At 45.8% G+C, this 27,860-nt stretch overlaps 1 protein-coding gene across 1 annotated transcript in view; it reads right to left on the reverse strand.

Annotated features, from left to right (window-relative positions):
• Nucleotides 1-27,860, reverse strand: part of LOC120848301 (sodium/hydrogen exchanger 10-like) — a 175,367-nt gene that overhangs the window by 50,912 nt on the left and 96,595 nt on the right. The window contains exons 12-13 of the mRNA XM_040504496.1: nucleotides 20,725-20,820; nucleotides 14,194-14,400 (exon numbers count right to left, since the gene is read on the reverse strand). Coding sequence (XP_040360430.1) covers nucleotides 14,194-14,400; nucleotides 20,725-20,820 — 303 coding nt within the window. The remainder of the gene's footprint in view (nucleotides 1-14,193; nucleotides 14,401-20,724; nucleotides 20,821-27,860) is intronic.

The following is a 27,860-nucleotide window of genomic DNA, read 5'->3' on the forward strand; positions in this document are numbered from 1 at the left end:
TCTTGTCGTTACGGTTCTCTTCTGGTTGGTCAGACCAAGGGCGTCATCAAGAAAAGAAAAAGTGCTCAAAATCCTGAACCTCTTTCACCTGTTATGTTCAAAATACACCAGATTTCTTGTTTCTAAAAAAATTGGGTTGAGTGTATGTTTATACAACCTAGAACTTGTTCTGCCTCAACGGGCGACGAGTCTCCCAGATGCTCATCCAGATCTAAACGGGCAGGGGTGAGGATTGAACCCAGGATTCTGGGTTCTGCAGTGCGAGCTTCGCTCCACGTGCTCTGAGCTGGTGTGCGCTAGCTCACTCGGCCACCGATTCCCAGGCTTTCTTGTTTATTTTATGTTTAACATGCTGCTAGAGTCACAGTCACTAATTCGAGCGAAAGCCGTGCAAATTAAAAAAAAAATATTCAGAAACGCTTTGCATGGCCACTTTAAATCCAGATGCAGCCGATGCCACAAGCGCGAGCATGTCGTCCTGATCATTTGCACAGCAGTAGCGCGCATGCCTGGACACTGAAAGCCCGCAGCTCGCTCTTTTAGCTTCTGCTACGCTCAAACCTAAAGTGAAACGGAGTAAACGTATGGAGAACATCACATTTAAAAAAAAAAAAAAAAAAAAAACTGAACTTTTTAACGTGGTTTGCACGTGACAATATCGCATTATATGCTAGTGGTCAGAGATTTCGCTTGGCTCGGAAAATCAAATCCGGTGGTGCAAAATGCGCGCTGCAGAAGGTTTGCCCTCAGTGCAACCCATGTATCCAGAAACAAAAATTATTGTTTGATGCAGCGTCGTGAAGAATGGCGCGAGCGACTAGAACCCCGAAAACGCGCTTTTAGAGCGCAGCTCTTAGGCGCCTATTTCCGGCTTGAGCGGCGTCGCCGTCGTCGTCGGCGTAACCGCGCGGTGCATTATGGGTAAATTTCCCCGCTAAATCTAGCGGAAAAAGTTCCCCGCTAAATCTAGCAGAAAACTTTTCCCACTAAATCTAGCGGAAAAATTTCCCCGCTAAATCTAGCTGAAACAATTTCCCCGCTAAATCTAGCGGAAAAATTTCCCCACTAAATCTGGCGGAAAAATTTCCCCGCTAAATCTAGCGGAAATATTTTCCCGCTAAGTCTAGTGGAAACATTTCCCCGCTAAATATAGCGGAAAAATTTCCCCACTAAATCTAGTGAAAAAATTTCCCCGCCAAATCTAGCGGAAAAATTTCCCCGCTGAATTTAGCGGAAAATTTTCCCCGCTAAATCTATCGGAAAAATTTCCCTCGGCGGTCACGTGACCCCCGAGATCACGTGACACCCCCAGGTCACGTGACCCCCCCCGAGGTCACGTGACCGCCACGTGATATTGGGGAGGGGGTAACGTGACCCCACCAAGGTCACGTAACCTCAGGGGGGGGTTCACGGGACCCCCAGTACCCTTCCCTCCTCCTCCTCAAGAGCTGCGCTCTAATTCGGCGTTACAGTGAGTTGTAAACGGCTTTTATTTTTGGCAGGAGTGATTTTGCGAACAAAATAGTTTTGGCGGATCACGCTGTCTGCTTTGTGTCGAAGATGCGGAGCTGAGGAACCTTTACAACACTATGTGTTTAAAATCGCCCCTCCCCTCTTTTTCATTTAAAGATGCTTCTCCAGAAAATTTTTTTTTCTGAGGGTCTCCCTCCCTTCTTTGGGGGTGCCAATTCGACAATAATGTTTGTGTCATTTGTTAGCAGTAATCCTCTCTCTTATTTTGCACCCCAAGACTGTGAAGTTTAAACAAAACTGCGAGAATGTGAGCGGCTACCGACGTTGGGCTGTCCCTCAAAGGACACTAGAATTTTTCTTTTAAGGTATCCTTGCCATACACACTTGTAGTTCTATTTATCATCAGATTAATAAGCCATATTTAGTCCTTTTAATGCAGCTATTCTCAGGGACCACTTTTTTAAACAGTTAGCAACAACGAAAACATGTTTGGGTGCCTCACTGATGTGTACTTGTAAAATGGTTTATGCAACAATTTTTGTACTTTCGGTAAATACCGCAAAGATTTATATCCCTTACGTTGATAACCTACAAAAACAACCACTAGTTTTCCTCTCCGCTCAATGGAAGACAGAGAAAAAATAAAGAAAACAAACAGCTTTCCCCTCCTTAACTCGCCATTAGAACAAGCGGCGATGTCATCTGACGCTAATTGTATACCGCCAGCGTTCATCATAGTCATGCGCTGGGGTTGGCAAAGCTAAAGCATGGGTTGAGCTTTAGACGTTGTTTGAGTTCGGCTTTTCTCACCTTTGATTGAACAAGAACCATTACCGGAATGTTTACAGAGGTCGATTGTAATGAACCCGAGCACTCGACTTGGGCTAATGACAGTCGAGTACGTCACGGTGTCCCATGAGTCACGGTGAGAAGTCATGATGGCATGTGACGTCATGGTGTCAACAACACTAATGCATCTATTGTCTGTTGCAACTCAAGAAGGTAGGGCGAGGGAAAGGAAGGCCGGGGAGGAAGAAGCAGACGCAGTACTGGGTCGCTAAACTCGTCAAGCACAACGTTGTGCCGAAGTTTGCGGAACGCGCTAATATGACTCTCGGGACGCTGACGTCGCGCCGAGCGAGGTGTCAATCATTCGAACGCTCATTTCTTTGAGAGAGGCAGAATCTAGCAAAGTTCATCGAGGCGCGCGTGCGGCGCGTGAGGGGCGCGAGGAGCCCTCTGATTGATCGGCTTCGCCGATGACGTAGCGCCCATTTGTCCCTACATTCCTACGCCAAGCTAAAATTAATGCTTCGCAGATTGCCCCCCAGGCGACCTGCTGACGCTCAAAATCCCTCCGAAGTTTGTGCAAAAAAGGAACCTCGTTTACCGAAGTTGTCGCTGACGTCAAAGTGACGTTTCCGAACTTTGCGAGAGCCGTGGTTTGAGCTCGAGATCTTCGCTTCGGATCGAGGCGAAGTTAAACTTTGTCAACATGGCGGTGCCGTACGCTACGGCCGAGCTTATCTTCCACCACCGTCGGCGTCGCTACTGAGACCACCGGGGACGCCTTTCAACTCCCCGACGACTTTAGGCGACAGTATCGGCTATCGGAAGCCGTTGTGCGTTGACTCTGCGACGAGCTTCGTTCGGCGCCCGGACTTCGAGGCGTCGGACAATAGCGTCTACCACGACCGTGGAAGAACAAGTTCTCTGCGCGCTCCGGTTCTTCGGAACCGGTAGCTTTCAAGGCATGATGGCGACTGACAAGCACCTGTCAGTCCCCCACATGACTGTCAGCCGGGCTGTCAGAGTTTTTGCGGCTGCCATCGCTTTTTTTTTTTTGTTTTTTTTTTCTGTAATATCCGAAGAGGTACTAATAAGCTGGTATACAATTCAGAATGCTGGGAAACCAACAAGAACCGGGATAATTCTTGGGTAGGGTCGAGTCTCCCGGCAGCCGGCAAAATTATTTTCCCGAAATTCCACTGGCAGTCGTCACTCATTGGCGGTCAAATAGTTCATCGAACGACGTGTCATCGACAGATCGTTTCATCGACACGCGATGCAATCACATGAAAAAGATTTTCTTCCGTTGGAGGTATACACACTTCGGAATTAAAACAGCGCGGAAAGACGAAGACCAGACAAGAAGTGACACGGACGTAGTACGTCCGTGTCACTTCTTTGTCTGGTCTTCGTCTTTCCGCGCTGTTTTTAATTCCGAAGTATGTGCCAACTCGCCCAAGCCTCAACTTTAGGTATATACACATTAAACATTTTCACGCCTTTATACATGTAAGTGGGTTGTCCCATAACTAACACCCTAATAAATGTAGCGATGGACCTTATAAAAGAAATGCAAAGCTCACACCTTTAAAAATGTGTGATTTTTTAAATTTCTTAAAACGTGTGATAATGCATTACACCTTTTTATAAAGATGTAAAACTACAATACCCCTTCTCGTCAGGCACGTAGCCAGGGGGGGGCAGGCATAAGGGCCGCCCCCCCCCCCCCCCAAATCTTTGATTTTGCTCGGGCCTCCTCTCCCCCCTCCCCCTCACAGAGCACTTTGTCATGGGCGACCTCCCCCCCCCCCCCCCCCCCCTCCCCCGTAGACACAATTCTGGCTACCTGCCTGCTTCTCGTCAAGGTGTAATTACCTCAGTAAATTTCTTTTTTGGGGTGCACACAGTGGCCCGGGACCCAATATTATGACTGAACAAATAAATTACACAAACGAGTCGCCGAAACAGAACGTTGCTTCTTGGCGAGTGTCGAGGCAATTTGGGCCGAAAACCGGCTTCAATATTGGCCGGATGTACGGTTTTGCGCCTCGTCCCGACATCCGGCAGGTATGGGTGTACAGATGCAAATAAACGATTTATAGCACTGGCACCACTGATTTCTTAGGAGCCTAGATCGCAGATAGAGGCCTGCATTGCTGGGGTCGACCGGCACCACCGGCACTCATCGCTTGACACGATCTCATGCATGCTATAGGAGAAACGGGAAAACTCAATTTTATTACGTTAGTAGGTTGTTCTCTACCATGAAACATCTATCGTGTTTCCGCAAAAAACAGTTAATATTGTGGGCAAGAATATTAAACGCGTTAGAATATCAATCTTAATTAAATATATGTTGTGTGGTTGAGGGTCGAGGGCGACTTTGTTGGGCGTCAACTGTGATGTGTTTAATGAGACAAGGGCAACCGAGAGTTATTGTGGAGTCATCCGTGATTTCGGAGTCACCAAAGCTCAGCGAACGATAATTTAGAAGACCTTTACTGGGGACATTCGCATCGTTTTAACCGCTTGTACATAGTACTTCATGGTGGAAGCTTTTTCTTTGAACTGCTGTGAGGGCTTCCGTGACAAACTGAAACTCGGAGCGTGCCGTTCAGTCGCTGAACGTGCCATTTATTTAGCAACCGAAGCAAGCGACGTCGGTACAGTCAATGGTGCTCCGGCCGATTTTTTTTTTTTTAAATCGATGTTCAAACGCTTGACGAATGTCTATTTGATCTCCATGAACCCGACATCAAATACTTTACTAGGGAAAATACATTCCACTCTGCTCATTTGCATTAGACAGAACGCCTACAGCGCCGCTGACGATGCGGAGGTCCGCGTCAGTCCACGCGCATGTGCACGTGGATGTTCGCGGCGGCCGCGGCGGTGTCGTCTCCGCGAGGTGCGTCGATGCACGAGGCACGTGCAACGTGCAACCCTTGGGAAGATTACGTCGGCACAGCGCAGCAAAGTATTTGGCGCAGCACTGAGCTATACTTCGGTTCACCTTATCTGCGAGCGAAGGCAAAGCTAAAAGCGCGAGAGCAGCGCTTTTTGCGTTTCTGCCCAGCTCGCGCGCTCGAGCAAAGCCTGAACGCGCGGAGCTTTCGTGCTCGCGCTTCCAGCTTTGCCTTCGCTCGCACATAAGGTGAAACGAAGTATTGGCGACGTGCGCGACCGAAAGCGTCGCTGTGGTCGGCCTTCCACGATTGGCCCAAAAGCTGACTATGACGTCGGAAAGGGTATACCATCGACGGAAATAAGAGGAATGAAAGAACTTTAATTTCGACGGTGTTGGCCGTGTTGCTTTGAGAGCGCAATGATTTCAGGCTTCCACCATGCCATTTACAAACACCATCGAACTTGTTGTTCGCAAGGTAATGACGTCACAAAGGGGAACCATAGGAGGGCGCCACCGAAACATCTCGCCGCTAATATTTACCGCCTGGTAGCCGAGACCTCCCCGACGATAGATGGCTCTCGCCAAGCCCAGAAAACCTGTCCGCGCCGAAGCTATTGTATTTGAGAGGAGTGGAATGTATTCCCCCTAGTAAAGTATTTGCCGACATAATCATCGCAGCACGTCATAAAATGCTCGCCCTAGAGCACCGCGTAGAAGCTTCCAATTTGTGCGTGTTTCTCCCTTAGACTTGCGTGTATTACCTCATGGTGTAATACGCCAAAACAACAAGGACGGAAACGAAGGGAGAACTAGACAGGGCGCGGCGTATTGCCTGTCGTCAAGCAATGACCGCCGGTGAGGCCCGTGACGAACTCCCGATTCGCGATCAAGACTTGCACTGCGAGAGTTCTAATGCATTACACCTGCGGAGCGCTGCACGGAGAACAGGCCTCAAACGAAATTGCCGGATGCACCGAGTGCAGACTGATGCTGTCGCCATAGATGTTGTAGAGAAGTACCGACCTCAAACCGAAACTAGCGCCTTTTTGTTCGACGTGATGGGTGGGAATGCGAGAGTGCAGTCGCTGCCATCGTTTATCTATAAACGTTGGTTGCTGCAATGTGGAACTTACATTTGCAATAACTTCCAATTAAGCAACTCGGCTGTCGAAGATATCTACAGATGGCGTAAGTTTCCAAAACCATCTGACTACAAAACAGCATACACCTGAGAAAAGTGATGGCATTGTACGCGCAGGAGCTCCCACTGAAAGGATACGGCTTAAATCTAGTTCTTTGGAACATCTAGCAATAGTAAGACTTTTTATTTCCCTGGTGAGGGCATTGAGAACGAGAGCTTTCTCAAAACAAAATATGACGGGGCAAGATAGCTGCCCTTCAAATATGACTTTGCTTGAGTCTCGGGCAACGTCTCCATGTTTAGCCTTCCTGGACGCTGAGTGAATGCGTCACAGGTTTCTGCTGTGGGAGCTTTGTCGAAAAATGTTCCACCTTTCACCCATACAAAAATGGTGCTAGATCTCGCGACCACTGTGGTTGTCCTGGGCCTTTCGTTACACACTGCTAGGTTAAAGCGTATGTACGGCTACAAAACGACTCAAATTTTGAAAATAAAACACGGGCCGTCGATTCCTCCCTTCGTGAAATATCAGAAGCTTACAATTCAAGCTCGCCTTTGTGTTTGTGGCCCGCGGGACGCGATTTCGAGCAGAAAACCAACTTTTTCTTTCAGTTCCGCCGTGCGAATGCCGCATTGTGGCAGACGAACTCTCGTCGTCTGCTCTCGCTCCTTGCCTGGGCGAGGCATGACGGGATTATCGGCGCTCGAGAGCTCAAAGACAACGTACAGCCACGGCCACTCGATCCCCCCTGTTGGTGCCGCCAGCCGATGTCTTTCGGAAAACAAAAGAGCGCGCGTGAGAGGAGAACTTCTCCCATTTTCCGTGGGGGCGCTGCACATCGGTGAGCGGTCTTGGGAGCTGAAAACTATACTCTCTTTCACCTTATGTTAATGTTGTACTGTAGGAAAGGCTGTAAGCGCGAGCTCTTTGCTCTGGGGCAGATCTCGGCGGCACAAGCTCTCGTGCAGTAAAGGCAGCAGTCAACGCTATGAGCTCGCGCTTCCAGCCTTCGCTGCGGTACAACATAAGGTGAAACGGAGTATAGAGAAGGCGCCCAACGCGCTCTTGCTCCGCTACCCAGATAAAATACCTGCCTGTTATTGGCTTCGCCGATATCGAGGCGTTGCCGCGGTTGCAGAAGGCAGCAAAATTCTCCCCACCTATGCACCGTTGTGCTCGGCGAAAATATCGTAGTGTCACTCTGCGCTCGCATGTGCAGTTTGTGTTGGCATTTAGGAAGCTGGCTGGAAATGTAAATGCGCGTTCTAGTTCTGAGTACCAGACGGCAATAAAATGTGCCAACTCCACCCGTGAAACAGGAAATCCTGCAGTTGATGAAGTACAATGAAGTCTCTTCCGAACTTGAGTTCGCACCGCTGACTTACATGGCTGGCTACTTGGCCTTCATTTGCGAACAAAAGGTGACCATTTTTATTTGTAGAAATTGTCGTAATTTCAAATTAATTAGCTGAAACATTCAACCTAGCAAAGCAATACGAATCTCAGTGAAAGCAAGGAAGGCTAATGTGTAGAACCCGCTAAACTTTGCAGGTGACGTGTCCTGAATGCAAGCGCAACTTAAGAGAAATGCATCACATGACGGAGCATATCAGTCCATGTTTAGCCTTGACCAGGGAGGACTCAGCTATCCACGACCTGAAGCTGTTTGACTGTGCAAGCTCGTTTGCACCTCTGTCGAGAGGGCTCTACATTCGGCAGAGATTCGTGATTGTGGAAGAGTTTGCAAGGTCCTCTCGAGCGCTGTGCTTCAACACCTTATGGACTGACCGCTGATGTGGTGTGTTAACTGCCGAGACCCCTACCGCAGCGAAGAGCTCTGCTAGTTCTTTTTCAGAAAACTCCTCAACCTTTTTTGGCAAACTGGGCTGGTGACCTAAACAGCCCACTAGAGAATATATTGAGGCTTTCGCGGAAGCCTCTTTCTCGAAAGGTACTCTGCTTGTGTACTATATGACTCCCTTGGGTTCTTTTTTGTGAACAATGAGGTTTATATTGCTGAAGTTGTGTACGCGGAATCTGATTTTATATTGTCCTTCACAGATGAATAAAGGCACAGCTCGCGCGTGCTCGAGCGTCGGTTAAAACCGGGAATCATACGGCCTAGCTATATCCAACTATAACTCCTATATTACAGTGGTAATATAAACGGGGCGACAGTTACGGGAACAAGAAGACGACAATTCGCTCATACTGCCAGCAGAATGCAGCTTTAGCGCGCAGTATGCAGGTGAGTGAGCTTTTCGCAGAAAGAATCATGTGCTTTTATTCTACGCAGATTTGTCACACCATTCATGCAATCCGGCACTCGTTTCAATTGAGACTTGCGGCTTCACGAAAAAAAAAATCTAAATAGCCACACCGGGCCGGGCCGGGCGTACTGCTCCTCTCTCACTATATTTCGTCTTACCTTAGCATGGACTAACCGCGAACGATGTGCTAGCGCGAGCGGCTAGCCTTCACTGCCTTGACAGGAGCACTCGCTGCACGAGCGCTCATGCAGCCGCCGAGGCTTGCTTCGAAGCAACTATCTCGCGCTTCTAGCACGCGCGGCTAACAAGTACATACTAACGTGAAACGAAGTATAAAGTTCCTCGATATGCTCCCCCGAAAGGAACTCTATCTCTCACTAGGGTGCCTGCATGTCTGTCTGTCTCAGGGTGAAGACATCCATTGTTGCACTGAATGTGCCAGCGCGTGACACTCTCGCGCACTCGGTGCATGACTTGGGCGGTAAAATGGCGTCTATGCATTAGCCAAAGCTACGCGCTCGAGCTGAGTGACACCGGATTGCGCGCACTTCAAAAGGCATGAAAAACAATTGAGCGGAAAAATGGCTGAGATGTCACCACTCAAGCAAAGGCGCGCGTGTGTATGAAGGCACTCTATCTCTCACCGATAACGAGCGCCACGGCTGGCGCTGGGGGGTAAAGTAGAACTATCGCTCTCACCGGCGCAATGAGGCATACGGCAGGCCGCTCCCGAGGGGAGTCCCAATCGAGTGGCCGTGGTACAGCGAACGGCGTTAACGCTCGCCTCCCCGCGCTGCCTCGTGCTCTCGTGCACCGCCTAGGGATCGCAGGGGGATTTTTCGTCAAAAGTTGCGAAGTTGAGCGTGCGCAGGGAGGAGGAAACTTTGCGGCGTTCTTTTCTTCACTACGTCAAAAAGCGAAGAATGTTTTGCTCCACGAGTTTAGCTACCCCGGAGTGGAGAAGGTGAAACCTCCTCCTCCGTCCAGCGCTCCGCCTTCTTCCTCCTCCCGGGCCTTCTTTTCCCTCGCCCTACCTTCTTGAGTTGCAACGGACTATATTGACGTTCTGAATTTAAGTCGGCTTGATGCGGTCAGTCACGCGACTACGCCACGGCATTACGTGGCGTGACATTATTTGACAGCATGTCATGACATCATGACGTCACGTGACCACGTGACACACAATTAATCCTAGTGCCAAAATAAAACCGCCACGAAAAGCCAAAATTTCAGTTAATTGCAATTGTAAGTAATTTAAAGTCAATTGTAAATTAATTGTCTTTAAATTTGTAAGTGAATTGTCTTTAAAAAGACAATTGTAAGTAATTTAAACGTTCTCCTCCTCTTCCTTGTCGTCGTCTGTCATTACCTCAGTCTCGGGTTTTTCACTAAAATGTTTCAAATACACCAGCTCAGTTACGCCCTAACGTTTTGGTAAATATTTCATGATTGAGATATTTATTAAATATGTCAAGTTTATTACAGACGAATAGAAAGAGAGTAGGGGAATAATACGAATGCAGCCGAGTCCTCTTGGACTCGGCTGTGTTAGTATTAATCTCCTTTATTTTTCTTTTATTTGTCTTCTATTTTCCTTTTTTCTATTCATCTCTGTTTTTCTTTTTCTTCTTCTTTCGCCTTTCCTCCCTTTGCCTTGTCTTTCCCCTTTTCTTCCTTGGCAACCTATTCCTTGGGGTCGAAGAAGAGGAAGTTTGAAATACAAATCAGGTTGATAGTTCAGCGCTGTGAGAGTATATTTTTCTGGGTGTTTGAATTTTGAGTAACTGTTTACCTGTGCGCTGGTTCGTAATTACACCTGCCAGATTTCGGGTCCTGATGCAAAACGGGAGATTTGGCCGATATTTGGTCCCGATTTTAGGCCGGCTCTGGTACGACACTGGCGAAGTGTCGCTCAGTGGATTGGGAGTATTTAAAGGACTCAACTATAAGTTTCCTTGCTGACGGGGAATGAAACAAAAACCAGGTCATGTTTATATCCACAGTATTTATGTATTCATACCACGTAAAAAAAAAAAAAACAACAACAACAAGATGTTTACGGCAGTCAACAACAAATTCGTCGTTTGTAAAAAAAACACAAAAAAAACAAAAACTGAAGCCTTTTTTTTATGAATTTTCACGTGTGGTTTGTTTTCTTCAATTGTGATATGAAACCATTTTATTGAGATCAAATTTTTGTTGATAACTCGGTTCGTTTTACGCATATGAAATCCTCGTTTAGGACTGCATCGCCGCCTTCAATATTAATATATGATTCATTTTCTCATTTTGCCCGAAGATTCTTTCCGTATTTTTTCCAACTCTCGATTTTCACGTGCACTCTCCCTTTTGCGCCAGGCAGTCGGAATTGCACAAACTGAGCTGACGAGTTACACGTCCCTAAACCTAATTTGGAGCCTTGAAGAGCTCATCGCATAAGGCTATGTTTCTTCGAGTGAGATTTGGCTATTTATTTATTTTTCAGACGTTTCATTTGTTTACAGGATAAATAGTACCTATTTCACCAATACTTTGTCAATCTTAGAAAATATCACGATTTTTGTACTTGTGCCTAGACCCCAACACTGGGGTTCATTTTCTCGCATTTTCTCGCATACCAAACTATTTTCCCGTTCTACACGTTGAGAATTCTCTTGTTCTACTCACGGTGTGTAAACCGGTATGCGCGACAGGGAGACATCTCGGAAATTTCTCCCCGGAGCGTGCATCACCCGACACAAACAGCATTTTGCGCTGTGGCGCTGCGACATCATCTCCTTCAGAAAGTAGAAATAGATGCTCCGACATACAAACAATCCCGGTTTGGCGACGGATCAGTCTCTCTTTATTTATAGTTTTTCTGAACGCGCAGGAGTCAAGCAAAGACCTTTTTATCTCAGTAGTTACCTCACCGGTGGATGGAAGGCGCTGACACACGCGGCGACATAAGTTGGCTTCGATTTGATTGGTTTCGATTTCAGGAGGGCTCACGGCTGTGTTGATGTGTTGTGTGGTTTTCGCTTAGTTTTTTTTTTTTTTTTTTTTTTTTATAAAAATAAAGGTATGCCGTGTGGTACAGAACCAGCATTACAGTGGTAAGGGGCCACCTTGAGAACTATGAAGTAGTTGCGAGCCTATATTGTGGATGTTTACACGAACACATTCATCTGCTCATGTTCTTCGTTCGGTCAGGTTCAGCGGCGAAACGACTGAAATGATGCCGGGGGATGATTACGGATGTCTTCGGCCGTACTGGACGTACCCGTTGATACTAGATTGCATCAAAATAAAGCAATGCAGAGAGCAATGCGTGAAGGCACAGTGAAGAAGCAGGTCGACGACCTGACTAACAATGTGCTGAACCACGGAGAGCGGAAGAACTCGTATGTTTAGTGCTCACTGTGCGGTTTACTAGTACACCGACGTTTTGTGAAAATTGCCCACCGGGAAAACCCCTGTAAGGACGAATGGAATGCGACAAAGAAGCGATTTTGTCTCCATCGGGTTTCTGAAAGAAATTAAGTACTCGAGAGATGTTTTGATGGTTCATCATATAGGCCGAGTAAAACATTTTTTTTCAACTATACGCCCTGCAAAAATATTCATTAGCAGCATTTCACAATGTTGATCTTAAGAAACTATTTGTTATACGGGCATTTGTTTACAACGTATTGAGAACATAATAAAAGGAACGAGCCCGTCATAAAAAATAAAAAAAATCTGACGCCTTCCTTTTGTATACATGACTTCCACATGCCGTCATCTGGAGGACGTGAAGAAGGACCTCCCCTCTTACCAGTACCCTCTTTTGTGTCTCCCAGATTTTCCTAGACGGCTCTACTCTTCTTCCAGAAAGTTTGGAGAAGATGCTCCCGTCATTCAAAAGGTTTACAAAATCAGCTAGCCTCTCTCTTTCGTTCGTGCTGGCCAAAAGAAAGCGATGTGATACCAGTACAAGTAAATAAAATTAAATGGCGCAAGAGAGATTACCTCCTCCAGCAAGATTGGTTCGTGTCAAATGCCACGCACCACTTCAAGAAATTGGATAGAAATATAATTTTTTTTAAAGAGACTATCCTTTTACTTTCAGCGGCATTGAGAGTAAATCCAGTATCGACAAGGCTGCACTCTAATGATTTACATGCAGACGGCTTCCTTTCGGCGTCGCAGGTTGTGTGCCTCTGGCGCTTTTGTCAGGCACTCACAAGCTACTTTTGACAAGTTTTTCCCCCGGGGAGCCCAGCCCTTCGTGTCTAAATAAGTAATTGTATTGAGAAGATGAAACGACTGCAGGCATGAGACCGAGCACAATGGATAGTTTTTTTAAAGACATAAGTAAACAGAACAATAGAGTGATTATATCGCAAAAATGATTCCCCCATATAATCAAAAAAAATTTTTTGAATGTTCATGAAGGAAAATAATGATGCTTTCGAGAAGCACACATAGTGACTCCTTGCGTTTATATCATAAATGCCTGATCTTAAATAATCCTTGCTCTTATTATTGTGCCACTATCACTTAAGCACTACTGCGGTTTCATAAATCATTGACCTTTCAACCCTAGTGTGTCTTAAAGTCATCTACATACACAAATGGGCGAAGTGCTGACGCTGATATATTTCCTTAGACGTATCCGGTACGTCGACGGTGAAAATAGTGGAAACGTGATACAAAATCAAGTGCAGAAGTTCTGCACTAAATTATAGCATGCCTAACGGTATAAAAAATAGGTATCAGACAACAATTCACAAACCGAGGAAAAATATCGATGTAAAACACGACGAAATACACGGAGAAAACGTCTTCGCGAAGGCGCGGAGGGGAGGGAGGATCGAAGATTTGAAGCAACCTTGTGGCTTCCGGTTCACGCGAATTCAAGATGGCAGCGCCGAAAAGACGAAAAGTAAAAACGTTCTATAGATACCGCGGTAAATTCTCCTGCTGTTGTGTAAAGAGTGTAAACCGCTAAATTGCACCGCAAATGCTGACATTCTTTGCCCTGGCACTTTGTGAATGTGAACGAGGGGGTGCCAGGGGGGGGGGGGGGGGGGGAGATTGGCTTTTACAGCCTCTGTTGTAAAAAAAAAAGAACATTGTAAAACGAAAACATTAAATTATGCGATTTTAGCTCATGTAAATGTAACTTTTTCATATACACTCAGGTGAAAGAGACCTATCAACCAGATTCAAATAACGAAATTTAACAACATGCTGTTAGAAAGAAAGAGGTTGCAAAGTGCATTGTATTCACGTTCTCATGGTTGATGGTAGCCCGGGTAGCACGAAGGAGAGCCCGTGTTCTTGCTTTGTTTTCGAAGTACCGTCTTTGAAAGACACCGTTGCCCACAGATAAAATATACGCGCAGTGACTTTAAACAACCTTACCTAGTTTCCAACCCATAAAATTTTCAATAATCTTACAACATTTTGAAAGACTACATTCAGTACTATTGGAATATTCTAACCTTGGCCAAGCTTCAAATCAATTTTTAGCATGCCAAACGGGCACTAACACTATACACAACCGCAAGCTATTTTTTGGATTTACAACAAGTCGGGGAGGTATGGCCGTCATAATGATGCAAATGAGTAGGTCGCAGGTCCTTACCACCATGACCATCTCCAGGGAGTAGAACAGAACGTAGAGTCCTTGCACTGCGGTGATGGCGGACATGAGGTAGTCCCGCTTCCAAGGAGCGTCGCTGCTGCTCAGGAAGTTGGCAAGACCGCTGAGCAGCAGGACGAAACCCGTGGCGACGAAACCCACCAGAACGTGGAACCATCCCTCGGTGAGCATGGTAGCCAGTAGGCTCGCCTGGACACCATTCACACGGTAATAAATCCGGTACTTTATGTAACTTCGGCACTTTTCCCTGGATTTTAAGGTTATGACTCTTTACATTGGAGGAAGTGTTCCTGAATTTCGAGGTGTCATTTATTATTGATGCCTCGTGTAGTTTTGTAGATACCTTATCCCAAAGTTTTGTTTTGGTGGTCCACGGCAAAACCGAAACTACCGGCTCAAAAAGATGGCGACGCTGCTGATCAGCTGCATAGTGATCGTGTTGCGCAAACTTCCTAACGCGGTACAGCAAAACGTACGACTGGCCTAATCAGAAAAACAGTTCCGATCAGTCAGGTAAGATGCTATGGCAGTGTTACTGCCTTGCTTCGTAGATATCAAACATATGCAGGAAAAAGATTTTGCCGAGATAAATAGGTTTCTTTTTACTGGGTGCAAAAATTGACCGCGGTTTTTACAGCGCAGGCTCAGATCAAGCCCCCACTTATCTTCTGAGAAGAACTACAATATTCTAGTGACGTGCAACATATGCTGCAGAAGCTTTGTGGAAGGTTATTTTCAACTCGCACTGACGAGAAGCAAACTCAACTGTGACCACCAGTGAAGGTTTAGGAACCTAGGGTCTTCCGAAAACTCTTCGACGAACGGCGCCGACCCAAGACACACTTGAGCGAGCAGGGAGTCAAGAATCTTCGTGCGCTGTCGGTGAGGAGCGTTCACAAACGACGGCCGCTAATGCATAACCTAAGCAGAGATCTACCGCTGGGACGGCTCAAAATGAAGCAGATCAGGGCGAAAGAAGTTTTAGTAAACTCAATTGTAACCTACTTGAGCACGAACATGACGTCGTGCCATAATGTTTTTGTGGTAAACAGTAAACCGGTGAATACCCGCTGATAATGTGGAGGTAGCATTTTTAATATCGGTTTTAGAGTGGACAGCGGTTTCCCATTAGTGTAATAATTTGGCATAGCTCGCATTTAGTCTCCGTGAATTGATATGAGTCATATATTTTGGTTTTGATTTTGACCAAAGTTACTCTTTAAAGGGGTACTCCGGCGATTTTTTGAGCTACCCCAACTAACTATATTTTCTGACCCCCCGGCCTTTACCCTTTCCGGTATGCTATTTAATATAGCAAAATTCATAATACTTATTGCGATATCGGCAAATGGAAATGATGCAAAAACCAACATTGAAATATACCCGCACTTTTCAGTGCCGTGACGTCAGTGGCGGGCAGGTTTGCCAGTCGAGCGAGTAGTCTAAAATACAGAATATGCCAAGCATTTGTTCCGTGTTGAAGCGCGGGTCCTGGAGCGAGCTTTCAAAGCATTCGTTTGACACCATGAAACTGCTTCGAATCAGTTGGGAACAAATTCTACAGTCCAAAGAGTGAACCCCTGCACTTCCACTGACGTCACTTTTTCGTTGTTGCCAGTAGAGACTTTCAGTTTGAAAAACACGGTGAGTACCAAAATTGTAAATTCAATAACTTCGTGAAAAAAAATTACTTTAACCTAATATTTGGTATACTATATTAGCGATGTTTGGCGAGTTTAGCAAAATTTCAAGCAAATCGGGGACCATGAAGAAATCGCCGGAGTACCCCTTTAAGGGTCATGAATTCATTGCAGATATCGTGGCTTTATAAATAATAAATAGACATTTAAGGTTTTTTATTACAAAGCGAAATCATATTAAACGATACGAGCCATATCCCAAATTGCAATGCAAAGCGAGCTAATAAGAAAGAGAAAACATAAATCGCTTAATTAGCGGACAGCAAAATTTAAGTGCTTAAAGACCGACGACCAGGCTCGAGATACTGCAAGGCAGAAGATTCTCCTCACCATAGGTGAGGAGGAAACAGGCAACGGTGAACAGGGTAGAAATGGGAGAGGAGGAAGCGAGGGAAATTGGAAACACAAACAAGTGGTCGGCCTTCAACATTTCGCTACCTTATATTCGTACTATACACATTAAACTCACACAATAATACAGGGTGCGCCATAGCTACTGAAAAGGAAGCTGAATACGTCCTTGAATTCGAAGAAACAGTAAAAGTTGTAATGTGAGCAATTTAAAACTAAGTGTCTTAAGTTTCATTTCTATCTTATTTGTAGGAGCAACATAATAGCCAAACAATCTCAACGTAGACCCGCGGGTTGCGGCGCGCCGACGGCAGGAGAGCGCGACAGCAGACAGAAAAACTAGCAAAAGGAAACGAAAATACGGTGAGGGCGCAGGAAAGCTGGTGGAAGTTTGCCATTTTGTTAAAATACCTGAGACTTGGTGAGAAAATTTCGAAAGAACCAAAACTACGAGTGACAGGGGAAAGAAGTCTGATTGCCTTCTTTTCCTCTCTTTCGTCGGCTTTTGGTTGATTCGATAATCGATATTTTCCCACCCAGTCTCAGCTGTTTTGACACAATGGTTGCAAAAGTGACGTCATCAGCGGGGTCAGACGACCCTTGCTCGTCTCGAAGCTGGATCGGGGATGTCGTCATTGACATCACGACTTTTTGGACTGACAATAGGCGGTAGAGAGGATCGTCGCATGCCCGGCGAAAATTGCTGCACACATTTTTATAGCTAAATGCGGTTCACGTTTGCTTCCACCCAAGATAACTGCGATGTCTGAATTCACGGGACAAAAAGCTATAGAAGTCCGCTCCTAACTCATAATTCTTGATAAATGTTTCAGTCTCACTTTATTGAAAACAGCGCGAGCTGAAATTTATCCAAGCGGACTGAAGACAACACTGCATTTTATATCCTTTCTGACCAAAAAACAAAAAAAGTAGACTATTCTGTTTACACTTCAAACTGACTAGTCTATTCTCCTATGGAAAAAGTGCCTATAGTATGGCATGGTTCATTTCTATGGTATTAATAAATATCAGATGCATAGAGGCGTATATTGTTTCTTTATTTAGCAGTGCACTGCAGGTGTTTTCTACAAGTGCCAAGTCAATATAGCTCATTTAGCTCAACACAAAAGAAGACAATTTTGTTACCGGGAAGCCAAGCAGACTCCAAAAGAGACAAGTGCTCCTGTGGAACACTGCTACGTACTTCGCTCGGTCGTTCTTATGGGCTCAAATTCATTATTGTGCATCCCTTTCAAATGTAAGCTTACAAGGAACCAATGTAAAATATACGTTAATTAGGAACAATGGGCGTCGTCCGACACTACAATAAGGTAGCTGCTTTTTCGGATTGCGCGATTGATCGCGCGGAGAAGGTTGTGCGTTCAGGTTTTTGATATCAGTCTCATGAAATGGGAGCCAGTTCCTGGGCCCCCGCAAGTGTGGACGCTTGGTCTTGAGGTTTTGAGCGACCAAGAGAGTGTCGTCGCGTGACTGCTAGGAACTAATGAATTTACGAACCCGGCTGTAGAAATGCTCTTTGTGGTATTCACCGGAAGACATATTCTAGTGTGCTGGTTACAAGCACCTTCGAATTTGGAGGCGCCATGTATAAGCTTATTTAAAAATGTCAAGTTTTATATCGATCGATCGATCAAACCGTCGGATGCAGACGTGCGTTTTATCAGGAACGCAGCGAATGCGAACTTTAATCTCGACCTTCGAAACGCGCGACACCGTGCAAGCGCCACCACGTCATGCTATTGTGCAGTTTTGACGTAAAACTACTTATTTCTCCACACTTGGAAAGGGGTGCAAAGTTGGGCGGTCGATGTCACGAAAATTAGTCACCGATTGTCAGAAACCTTGGTTACGGAAGTGACGTCATGCACGTAAAAATAAATTTGGTAGAGGATGAAAAGTTGGGAAGTTGATGTCACGAAAACACGATCAACGTAAGTGACGTAACGCACGTCAAAATAAATTTGGAAGGGGGTGCAAAGTTGTGAATTGTCCATGTCGCGAAAACTTGGTCACGGAAGTGACGTCTCGCACGTCAAAAACAAGAAAAACTCTGAAGTGATTTTGAACGCGGAAATAAGAAAACATGAGAACCTGCGAGCTCTCATGCCTGACGGCCCACATCTCGCACCGCGGCATGCGAATGACGCGGCGAAAAGGCCAGCAGCCCCAAACAACAGATATGAAGAAGTGGACAAGGCACGGCCTCTCTTATATCACCCCCATCTCATTTCTTGTGCTACGCACACCTTGTTCTACGGAAATTTATGCAGCATAGTACATGCATAGTTATTATAATGTACGCTAGAGGTTCAACTGGCGCTAGTGTCTATGCGACTTCCGTGATGCAAATTGAAGCAGACAGCAACCAGTCTACTTTTGCGGTGCTCCTGTGCATTCCTAGGGGAAAGCGCGAATTGCATTTTGTCTCTTCGCAGTAAAATAACACGGAACACTTTGTTTATTTGGGTCGTACCAAATAGTATGTACCTTGATTAACATTGTAAAATTGTAATTGCTTTAGTTAGCGCATTTTGCTTTATCAGTGAACGATGTTTAACTTCACTACATTTCAGTCCCAAACATGTGTTCGGCAGCAGATGCGTAAAAGCAAGCGAAAATTCAAAGCAAGGTTACAATCGAAAGGAACATTGAGTGTGCTCAAGGTTCGCCAGCATTCTCTGACGCTTATATATCGGTAATATGCCAGTCCTCTCACTATATGAAAATGACCCCGTCGTGCATGAGCGCATAAAAACATTCAAAACATAAACAATAAAGTACGTGGGCTGTGAACGGTATCTCTTCGTATCGTTTTCTCTGCCGGGCACCTTTATGCATGCATGCAAACACTTGTTCTCAAAGATTTCGAGCGTGCGGGTGATATTTTGAACGTTGCGCAGAGCAGAAAGAATAAAGCGGTACTTACTTATTTAAAATCGGAATATATTAGGCGGCCTTCAATTTATTTTTCATCTTTCATGCACTGGTAGTTACTGATCTAGTGTTATTGCATGGTCCTTGCCATCTTTCTTGGCTTTCCAGATGTCCTTCGTTCGTTTGGCACGCCTATATCCCTCATGCTGAAAAGCGCCGACGTCGTGTTCGAGCTAACAGTGTCCGACTGTGCACATAAATGCACGCTTGAAACCGTCTTAGCACCGTTTTTAATGCAACGAATTAGAACGATAAAGGCCGTAACTGGCCAATTATTTGTCGGCCTGACTTAGAAATGCTGCAAGCTACCTAGTTCGTACGAATTATTCGAGATATTTGCTTTTATGATTTAGCGTAGGGTGAAACACTCACTTTTTCCCATAGAAATGTAGTAAAGAAAGTCAATCTTCGTCTCGTTTCTGTCTGCGTCAATTTGCGTCAGCACACTAGCGCCACTTGAACCCCTAGCGTACATTATAACAACTCTGAGTACACTCATGCACAGACATATGTTTCCTTTATGTTTTCTTTCGAAGTTGTTCGCAGCTGGGGGATTGTTTTAGAAGGGTTGCGGAACCACGGCTTGGGGTCTTTTGTTTTCTTTGTTAGCCTTGTTTTGTTTTTGTTTCTGAGAGTTGTGCTTTGTGGCCGGCGGAGCTTGCAGCGCTGTTGTTTAACAGCTGGCCAACTAGGCTAAATCTCTTTCACCTCGGCATGCTTCACTAGTTTTTTTTCATGGCTATATGTCTGTCGGCTCTAGTAATAATGCAATTCAGCATTAAAAAAAATAGTTGACGGTTCCATGTGTACGTTGATGGAGCATTACTACGCTGATGGTCGCAGTCAGTCGAAGTCAGAAAGTGTTCAGCTCTAACTAAGTCAGCTCTGCAGGCAGGAAAGTCACCCATTGGGTGTAAAATTTGTAGTGAATCAAATTTTGTTTTATTATAACTTAGATTTTTAGCCTGGCCGTAACCGATATATGTTTACCTTCTGTTACCTAGAAAACTTGTGAGCAGCAAAAAATGATATAAATAATGTATTCACGCTGTTGATGTATTCACGCTTGCATGTTTTGAATAAACCAAAAAATGCAAGAGTTAAAAAAATAGTTCGACATTAAATGATTCAGAATTAGATAAACGTATCCGGTCCCCTTAGGAGCGAACAACGAATCACTTGAGTTTCAATAGCGTCTTCTCAAAAACTAATCTATCTATTATATAATTTCCTCGTTTTATATTGCCTTTTTAACCCCAAGGTGTATTCAGAGATGTCGAGAATGGCCGTGTTTATACAATCGTATAAAGCATTCCATCTTGAATAAAAGGGTATATTGAAATAAAAAAAAAACATTAACGTTTTATTGCTTGACATACATGCTACAAATAACGATAGAGAATAAACACTTTCATAAAGTTTGAGTACGCTTATATTCTATGGTTTCTCGAACATTTACGATGTAAAAAAGAGAGCTTCAGCACTAAACTTATCGTCAGCGGCTCACCTGTTCAACGGATTCGTCCTCATCTTCAGTTTTAGATGTTCTTGAATGCCTCTTCTCAATGGCTTCATTTCCGGCAAACTTCTGCACCAGGTCTTTCTGGGTGTTTCGAGTCCCCAAGAACAAGAGTCGGCGAGTACATGAGTACCACGTTTTAATAGGACACAAGAGAACGTTTGCTCCTTGCAACATAAATCTTGACCGTGCAATTCTAATAAACGCAATTGGTTGAGCCGACGCTTTTTCTTTATTCTTTTTTTACAAAAAACTTGTTGTTTGTTTAAAACAAATTAAATTAAATACGTTTACGATTCTCCGTAATGCGAATTAGAACTAGGGCAGCTCTTGAGGAGGAGAAGGGTATGCCCCTGCTCCCCCTCCGTATCCTCTCCTCCTCCTGTCCTGCTCCCCTCACATTTAGCGGGAAAGTTTCTCTAAACTTCACGCTAAATTAAGCGAATATTTTGCGGCTAAAATTATTGGAGAAATATTCCCGCTAAGTTTAGCGGGGAAACTGAATAGGCGTCGTCGTAACCGCGCTGTGCATTATGGGACATTTCCCATATTGACGTCCCACGTAATGCCCTCCCCCATGACGTTACCCTCGTGACGTCGCACGTGATGTGACGTGTGACGTCATTACGGGAAACATCCCAAAGTGCAACGCGCAATTATACCGGGTGCGACGCCGACGTCAACGTTGACGCCAACGCGGACGCCGGTCAACCCGGAAACGGGCGCCTAAGTGCTGCGTTCTAAAACTAACACCTGCCATGTATGACCAGAAAGTGTTTCGGAATGAGTCCTTGTCGTACCGGAACGCAAGAATGGGCACCACGGCATTACCAGGCAACTTAGGAAATGCACAGGTTACGCTCGATAACGAGGCAGCCGGGCACGCGCCGTCATAGAGGAAGTCGTGGAAGATCACAAACACGTGGACGCATTAGGGGAGTGACCAAACTCAGGAGGTGTGTATGTACCCGACGAACTTGCACGCTATAATGGTGCTGGCGTGTTATACCTGAAGGAAACCCGGTGCATACATTCTATTCTCACCATGCTGACGTGTTACCATAACAAAGAACAAGAAAAACACGTTTACTTGTGCTTTAGTTGTTTGCATCTTCCGACGAAAATGAAACAATTTAAGCTTGATATTTATTGGCGGAAATGTCAGTCAAAATATTTACACTAGCCAAACTGACAATAATGAGTGAAAGACGGAAGTACTTGATTTTGGGCGCCATGTCATTTTATCGCAGCTTGCCGCCAGCGCATCTGACTTGGCACGCTATTGAGGTTATAACGAAAAGGATGAAATACATGCACAGGGTACGTCAAAGTTGTATCGAATAAAATTAAATGAATGTGCATGGCACGCCAAAAGTTCAGAACCCATCGCGCGCGTGGCCAGAGCGGGCTAGTTTTCATACTGTGGCGCTGCTATTGTCGGCTCTAGCAGGCAGCGAGGGTCTTTAGAGTGAAGGGGAACTTAGCTCTTGAATCGAAATGGCTTTGGCTCAAATCCTTTACGAACAATTTTGTAATTAAGCCGAGTACGACACAAGAGTGAAGTTCCCTCTCACTCCCAAAACTCTCCCAACAAGCTGGCGCCGACTATAGGAGCGTCGCCGCACAAAAGCGAGCCCGCTGCGGCCACTCGCCGGGACGCCGGCTCTTAAACTTTCGTTAAAGACTGTGCCACACTACTCAATGCCTTGCAGGAGGCAGGACATTCTGGAATGTTTTCTTCATCCACTCTGGGTATTGGGCGACAGAGGCACGACAAATGACCTATGAGTATCTCAAACCTGCCCACAAAATTTATAATTACGTCACCTCTAACGGTGCCGTCCATCATAAAGTCCCAACGTGACCCCCAATACTCAGAAATAAAAATGTTCCTTAACATATTTTATTTACTTATATACATAATTCCGAAGAAGCCCTCGAAGTCCAGTGATTTGCTTTTGGTTTAATTCGATCTATAAGAAAAATCGGGTTTCTCTTCAACCTCGAGTGCATCTATACTTCGTCTCACCCTACGATGGACTAAAGGCAAAAGCTACGGACCACCAGATCCAATCACGAGCAACTTAGAAATTGTGCGATATTTCGCTTCGATGCACGTATCGGTGCCCGAGTCTCAGATCACTGATGAGGGGACGGGTGGACAGTGGTTCGAACCGAAAAGCACTGAGTGACTCAACAATTTTACATCGCAAAGAAGCGATGACATATAGGCTCTGTGCAGCGTCGAAGCTATAAGCCTCGCAAGTGGGCTCATTTTCTTCTGCGCATGAGAAAGGAAGTAGCGGTGACGTCAGAACGCCGAGCCCTGATTGGCTGATCGCGACCCCCTATCTGAGCGTCGTCTGCTCCTTTGCAACGTCGTCTGCTCGCAACGTCGTCTGCGTCGGTCTTACCTTTCCTCTGACTTTCGGAAGTCGAGCGAGCTCGACTTCGCCTTTCAGGGAGGGCAGACGAAATAACTCGAGCGGTACGTTGTTCTCGTCTAACAACTAGCAGACGCGCATCAAGGAGGGAAGTCAAAGGACTCACTGGCGAAGTGTCCCGAGGCGCCGAGGTTTGTTTGCTAAGAGCCAAGACTGAGGATGGTTAGTGTCCGCAAGTTCCTTTCCAAATACTTTTTCCCTCCTTTCGTGTGAGGCGAGACTCTTCACTCTGTAACGGCGTCGGCGGGTTGGCGCTGTTAACGTCGTCTGCTTTACATCTGCTAGTCAAAGCGATGGCTGCTTTACCTTTCCTGCGTCTGTCGGAGATTCACCGCTTTTTTACCGGCGAGAGTCACCGTTGCCTCAGAAAACAAGGAGATGACAAGAGGAAGAGATTGAACTCTTAATCTAAAATTGAGGTCAGCGATCAAAGTATAAGACGGGAAGGGTTCACAGGGGTTGCGCGGGCATATTCCATTCAGCACGCCAGCCGGTCGTGTGCAGAGACTGCAGACGGTCGCCGAGTCGGAGTGCCCGCTAGGCCTATCTGCCGTACTCGCTTGGTCGTTGTCAGTGGAATCAAGGCCGTTGGAGCTTTTCCCGGGTGTTTGTAGATCCAGCGTTTTTGTTCGTCGTGGTCTGTTTTAAGTACTTTTTACTTTTTTCTTGTTGCTTGAAGTCGGGACGCGTGAGAAGCGCACGTAGAAAAATAAACGCCCGTTGGTCGTCGCGACCGCGATGCTGTCGGCCATGCTGATTTGATCGTAAGAAATGCGTAAGACAGCTTCGAGCTGTCGTAGGATTTCGTCGTAACCTGCGCCAAACTTACGAAAATTTTGTTTCGTGAATACGAATTTGTTCTCAAGTTTTGTCTTACGCATATTTTTGGCATAAGATCGTTTTGTGAACCTGGCCTCTGCACTTCCGATAGTCGCAGGAAAGGTAAGACAGACGCAGACGACGTTGCAAAGGAGCAGACGACGCTCAGATAGGGGGTCGCCATCAGCCAATCAGGGCTCGGCGTTCTGACGTCACCGCTACGCCCTGCGCAAGGAGCAGACGAACTTGCTTTCCGCATAGAAAGGATGCGGCGCTTTTGGATTTGAGCATTATTCGTCAATCCTTAGTCAATGTTAAACATGTCATAGTACAGCGTGGAATGTTATTGGACCTGGCGGCCCGTGGCTTTGGCCTTTAGTTCATCGTAGGATGAGACAAAGTATAGTGCCTCGAATTCGGACACATTTAATGAGCTTCGTCGGATTGCGGGGGATAGCACTTTCGTTAATGAATAGTTGTTTCAATTCTTAGCGTGTTACAAGGGAGGAACTCGTGGCACGTTGTGGTTTTACTTCACTCCGTTCCACATTATATCCAACTACGTCCTTCACCTACGCTACAACCCAGTCGCACATTAAGTCCCCTAGTACTTCTTATTACATGTAATGACAACCAATATAAATGACGAAGCCCATTGCGTTGGAACAAAATGGCGTCATTTAGTACTGTCTTCTGCTGTGCGCCGCCATTCGCTTCCTAAAACCTTCTCCGTTACGCAGTCGGCGCTTCAAAAAATGTCGCTACTTCTAGGAAACTTTTATACAGGATCTTTAGTCGCGCCGATCAAGCCGCGTCAAAGTGTGTCGTCACGACGCAGGTTGTCTTCGAACACAGTCCGAAGGACCGCAGGATCTCGGCGATTTCACTCTGCGTGATTGGTCTAGTCGGTCAAAGCAAACGCTCAAAGACGATGAGCGCCGTGTTCACTTTTTGCGCTGCGTGATTGACTGCATCGTTGGATGGACAGATGGATGGATGGCAGAGGCATATATGTAGAGAGTTTGGCGATTCGTTGGGAAGTATAGGAGACAATTGAGGAGGCGCCATTGGCCGAAAGCTGGCTGGGCGTGTTCCAGGGCGTCTTCACAAAACCGAATGTGGCCAACCAGAAGCCGGAAAAAATACCCTGGCGGTGGTCGCGAGAAACAAATCTGATAAGTGCATTGGAGTAACTCTCTGTTGCTGAAAATATGGTACACGTGATGTTTCAATCCCGCTCATCCAAAATGATGGTGGAAGAGTGCGACTAGCGGAACGATCGACATAATCCTCACGCCAATCGCCGAGGGCCGGGAATCTGCCATCCGAGCGGTCACGCTCTGTCCAAACAAAACAGAGTTGAGCGGCGCATTCGTTCCTTACATGTTTCCGCACGATCATGATTGAAACATCACATGCACGCTATTTTCAACCGCAAAGAGTTACAACACTTCACTCTTATGCGCTCATTAAAACAATATACGAACATATACCTTTGATCAGAACTGTTTCTCGCTACTACCGCTAGGGGATTCTTTTCGGCTTCTGGTTGGTCAAGAGAGCATGCCGAGCCCTCTTTCCGAGTGTGGTGCACGCCCTGGCTCTGCCCGCACCTCCCTTTGGCCACACTCTCTATACACAAATCCGATGGATGGGTGTTACTGGCCTTTCGAGCCGCGGTAGCTTGCGCCACCTAGCCTAATTCTAAAAAGACATTCATAGGATTCCTTCCGCCCTTCTAAGCCGATTTTCTCCCCCAAACTGTCACCAGCGTCGGCTGCGGGCAGACGCAAAGGGAAACGAGGAGTAAAATACTGTCCGAAGGCGGGAACGCCATAAGAAAGCAACCGTGACACCGTTTGAAAAAGGGCTCTCTTTGAGACGGTTTTGCGATTGATCCCACTTTTATTACTTCGTGTCTCGTTTTTCTCCAGTGCTCACTAACGAATATCTTATTAGTTCCTTAGTGCATACCTATGAGTTAAGTTATACAAAGCAAAACTACCTTTTTCCACGGACATGAAACTGGGAAGACACCCGGAGTTTGCCAACCAATCTAATCATGATCGGATACTCGAGAGATGTACGTGTTAATTTGAACTAATTTTGCTCGGATGATACTGACCGCCCTAGTGATACAAATTGTATGAATGTGTTCAATAACCGCGTAATTACACGTATGGTTGTAGATAAAGTGTCATGCACAAATTACAATTATTAAGTGGAACATGTCGTCTACCTATGAACTACCAGATAAAGTCTTATTCTTGCCGATTTCAAGCTAAATGTGTATATGGTTTCATGCAACGCCTTTTATGAGCACGTTATTTGCAACGTATGATAATAATGAGTTACCCGTTATTATCTGCCAGGTAAATGGACCTGATTGTGTGAAATGCGCAGTCTCCACCAACATAACAAACAAAAACTGGAAAGGAAAACAATGGCGGAGGGGGGGCCGCTCGCGCTTGGGCAGTTGACCTCTTCACAAATTCGGAGCCATTTAGTTGTAGACAAATCAGTCCTAAAGACCGACCTCACCAGCCCGTTTGGCTACGCCACCGCCGCCGTGATGCATCTAGGGAGTTTCAGTTTTTCTGAACATGCCCCAACCTCGCTGGAGCTCAGCGCGTGCAGAGCACGAGACGGCACGAGTCGTCTCGAGCGCTGCCGCTTGCCTCTTGTGTGCTAAAGTTATGGCGGCCTCACGCATGCGCCGAACGCTTGGTGATGTCGGTATATTGTTGTATGCTCATGGAGGATACATTCTGGTAATTATTTATCAACGTTAGACGCACGAAAGTTACGGTGTTCTTCGATGAACGGTTATTTCTCTCTCTGTTTCAGTTTCGATGGTGTCAAAAAACTGCCGCTCTGCACAAGGCGCTTATAGTTGAGCAAACGTCTTGATAAAATTAACATTTCATTGTCACGGCCCGTCTGGGGCGTGCTAAAGCCGAGTTTTCTAAGGACATAAGTGACAGCCTCAAGTGCGTAGAACACAGAAGGTTGTAAGTCTCGTCGCAGTGACATCGTGCAACAATACCGCGAACTGACTTCTGGATACCCAACACTCTACTCAGGCTCCGCCTTGGTCTTTGTCTTCAAATTCTTCCTTTACCAGCCATCAAAAGGCCATCATTAGCCTGTACAGATGTTACACACTTAGGTTATGATAGAAGTCGAAGTGGCCAGACTGAATTTCGGAAAGAGTCTATTCCGCGGCGCTTAAAGGAAATGGATGAGGCCTGACTAATACGCGCCTTTACAGCCTTTCTAAGTTTTAAAGTGGATAGGTAATTGCCCCAACGTGCGCCTCGCCCCCGTATGTCACCATCTCGACCCTGTTTTGAAAGCGTGTCTGGTATATTTACGGCAACTGCATTTACAGATACATACAAGCTACCATAATACATCGAATCGAGATATGACGATTGTGACTGGGTAGAAAAAGAAGAAGAGGGAAGTGGGCTCGATTAATTGGTTCCCTCTCAATTCGGTTCACTTTCGAAGCATTCATGTAAACGCAGCCTGTACGTTGAATGTGCATACACGAACATTCCACAAAACCAATATCGCCGCCTCTGGCAGTAGGAAACAGGAAGAACATTTTCAACATTTCCTACAAACAACACGCTAAGAATTCCAATTCGGACACCGGAGAAACGCCTAGCTTTTGCACAAGTTTGGCAATCCTAGGGGTCGCCTAACTTGTTCCTAATACGGTATTGTTAAGCAACGCAACTTAGTGACAGAGTAGATTTCTTTGGCGTTTCTACTGCTTTTTTTTTGTATCTCCATCATTTGACAAAGCCCCGGACTTAAGCAAAAGGAGCCAAAACCAGCAGTGAAGCCGAATGT

The sequence above is a fragment of the Ixodes scapularis genome, unplaced genomic scaffold (genome assembly GCF_016920785.2).
Source record: "Ixodes scapularis isolate PalLabHiFi unplaced genomic scaffold, ASM1692078v2 PGA_scaffold4__175_contigs__length_147842914, whole genome shotgun sequence".
NCBI classification, from domain to species: Eukaryota; Metazoa; Arthropoda; class Arachnida; order Ixodida; family Ixodidae; genus Ixodes; species Ixodes scapularis.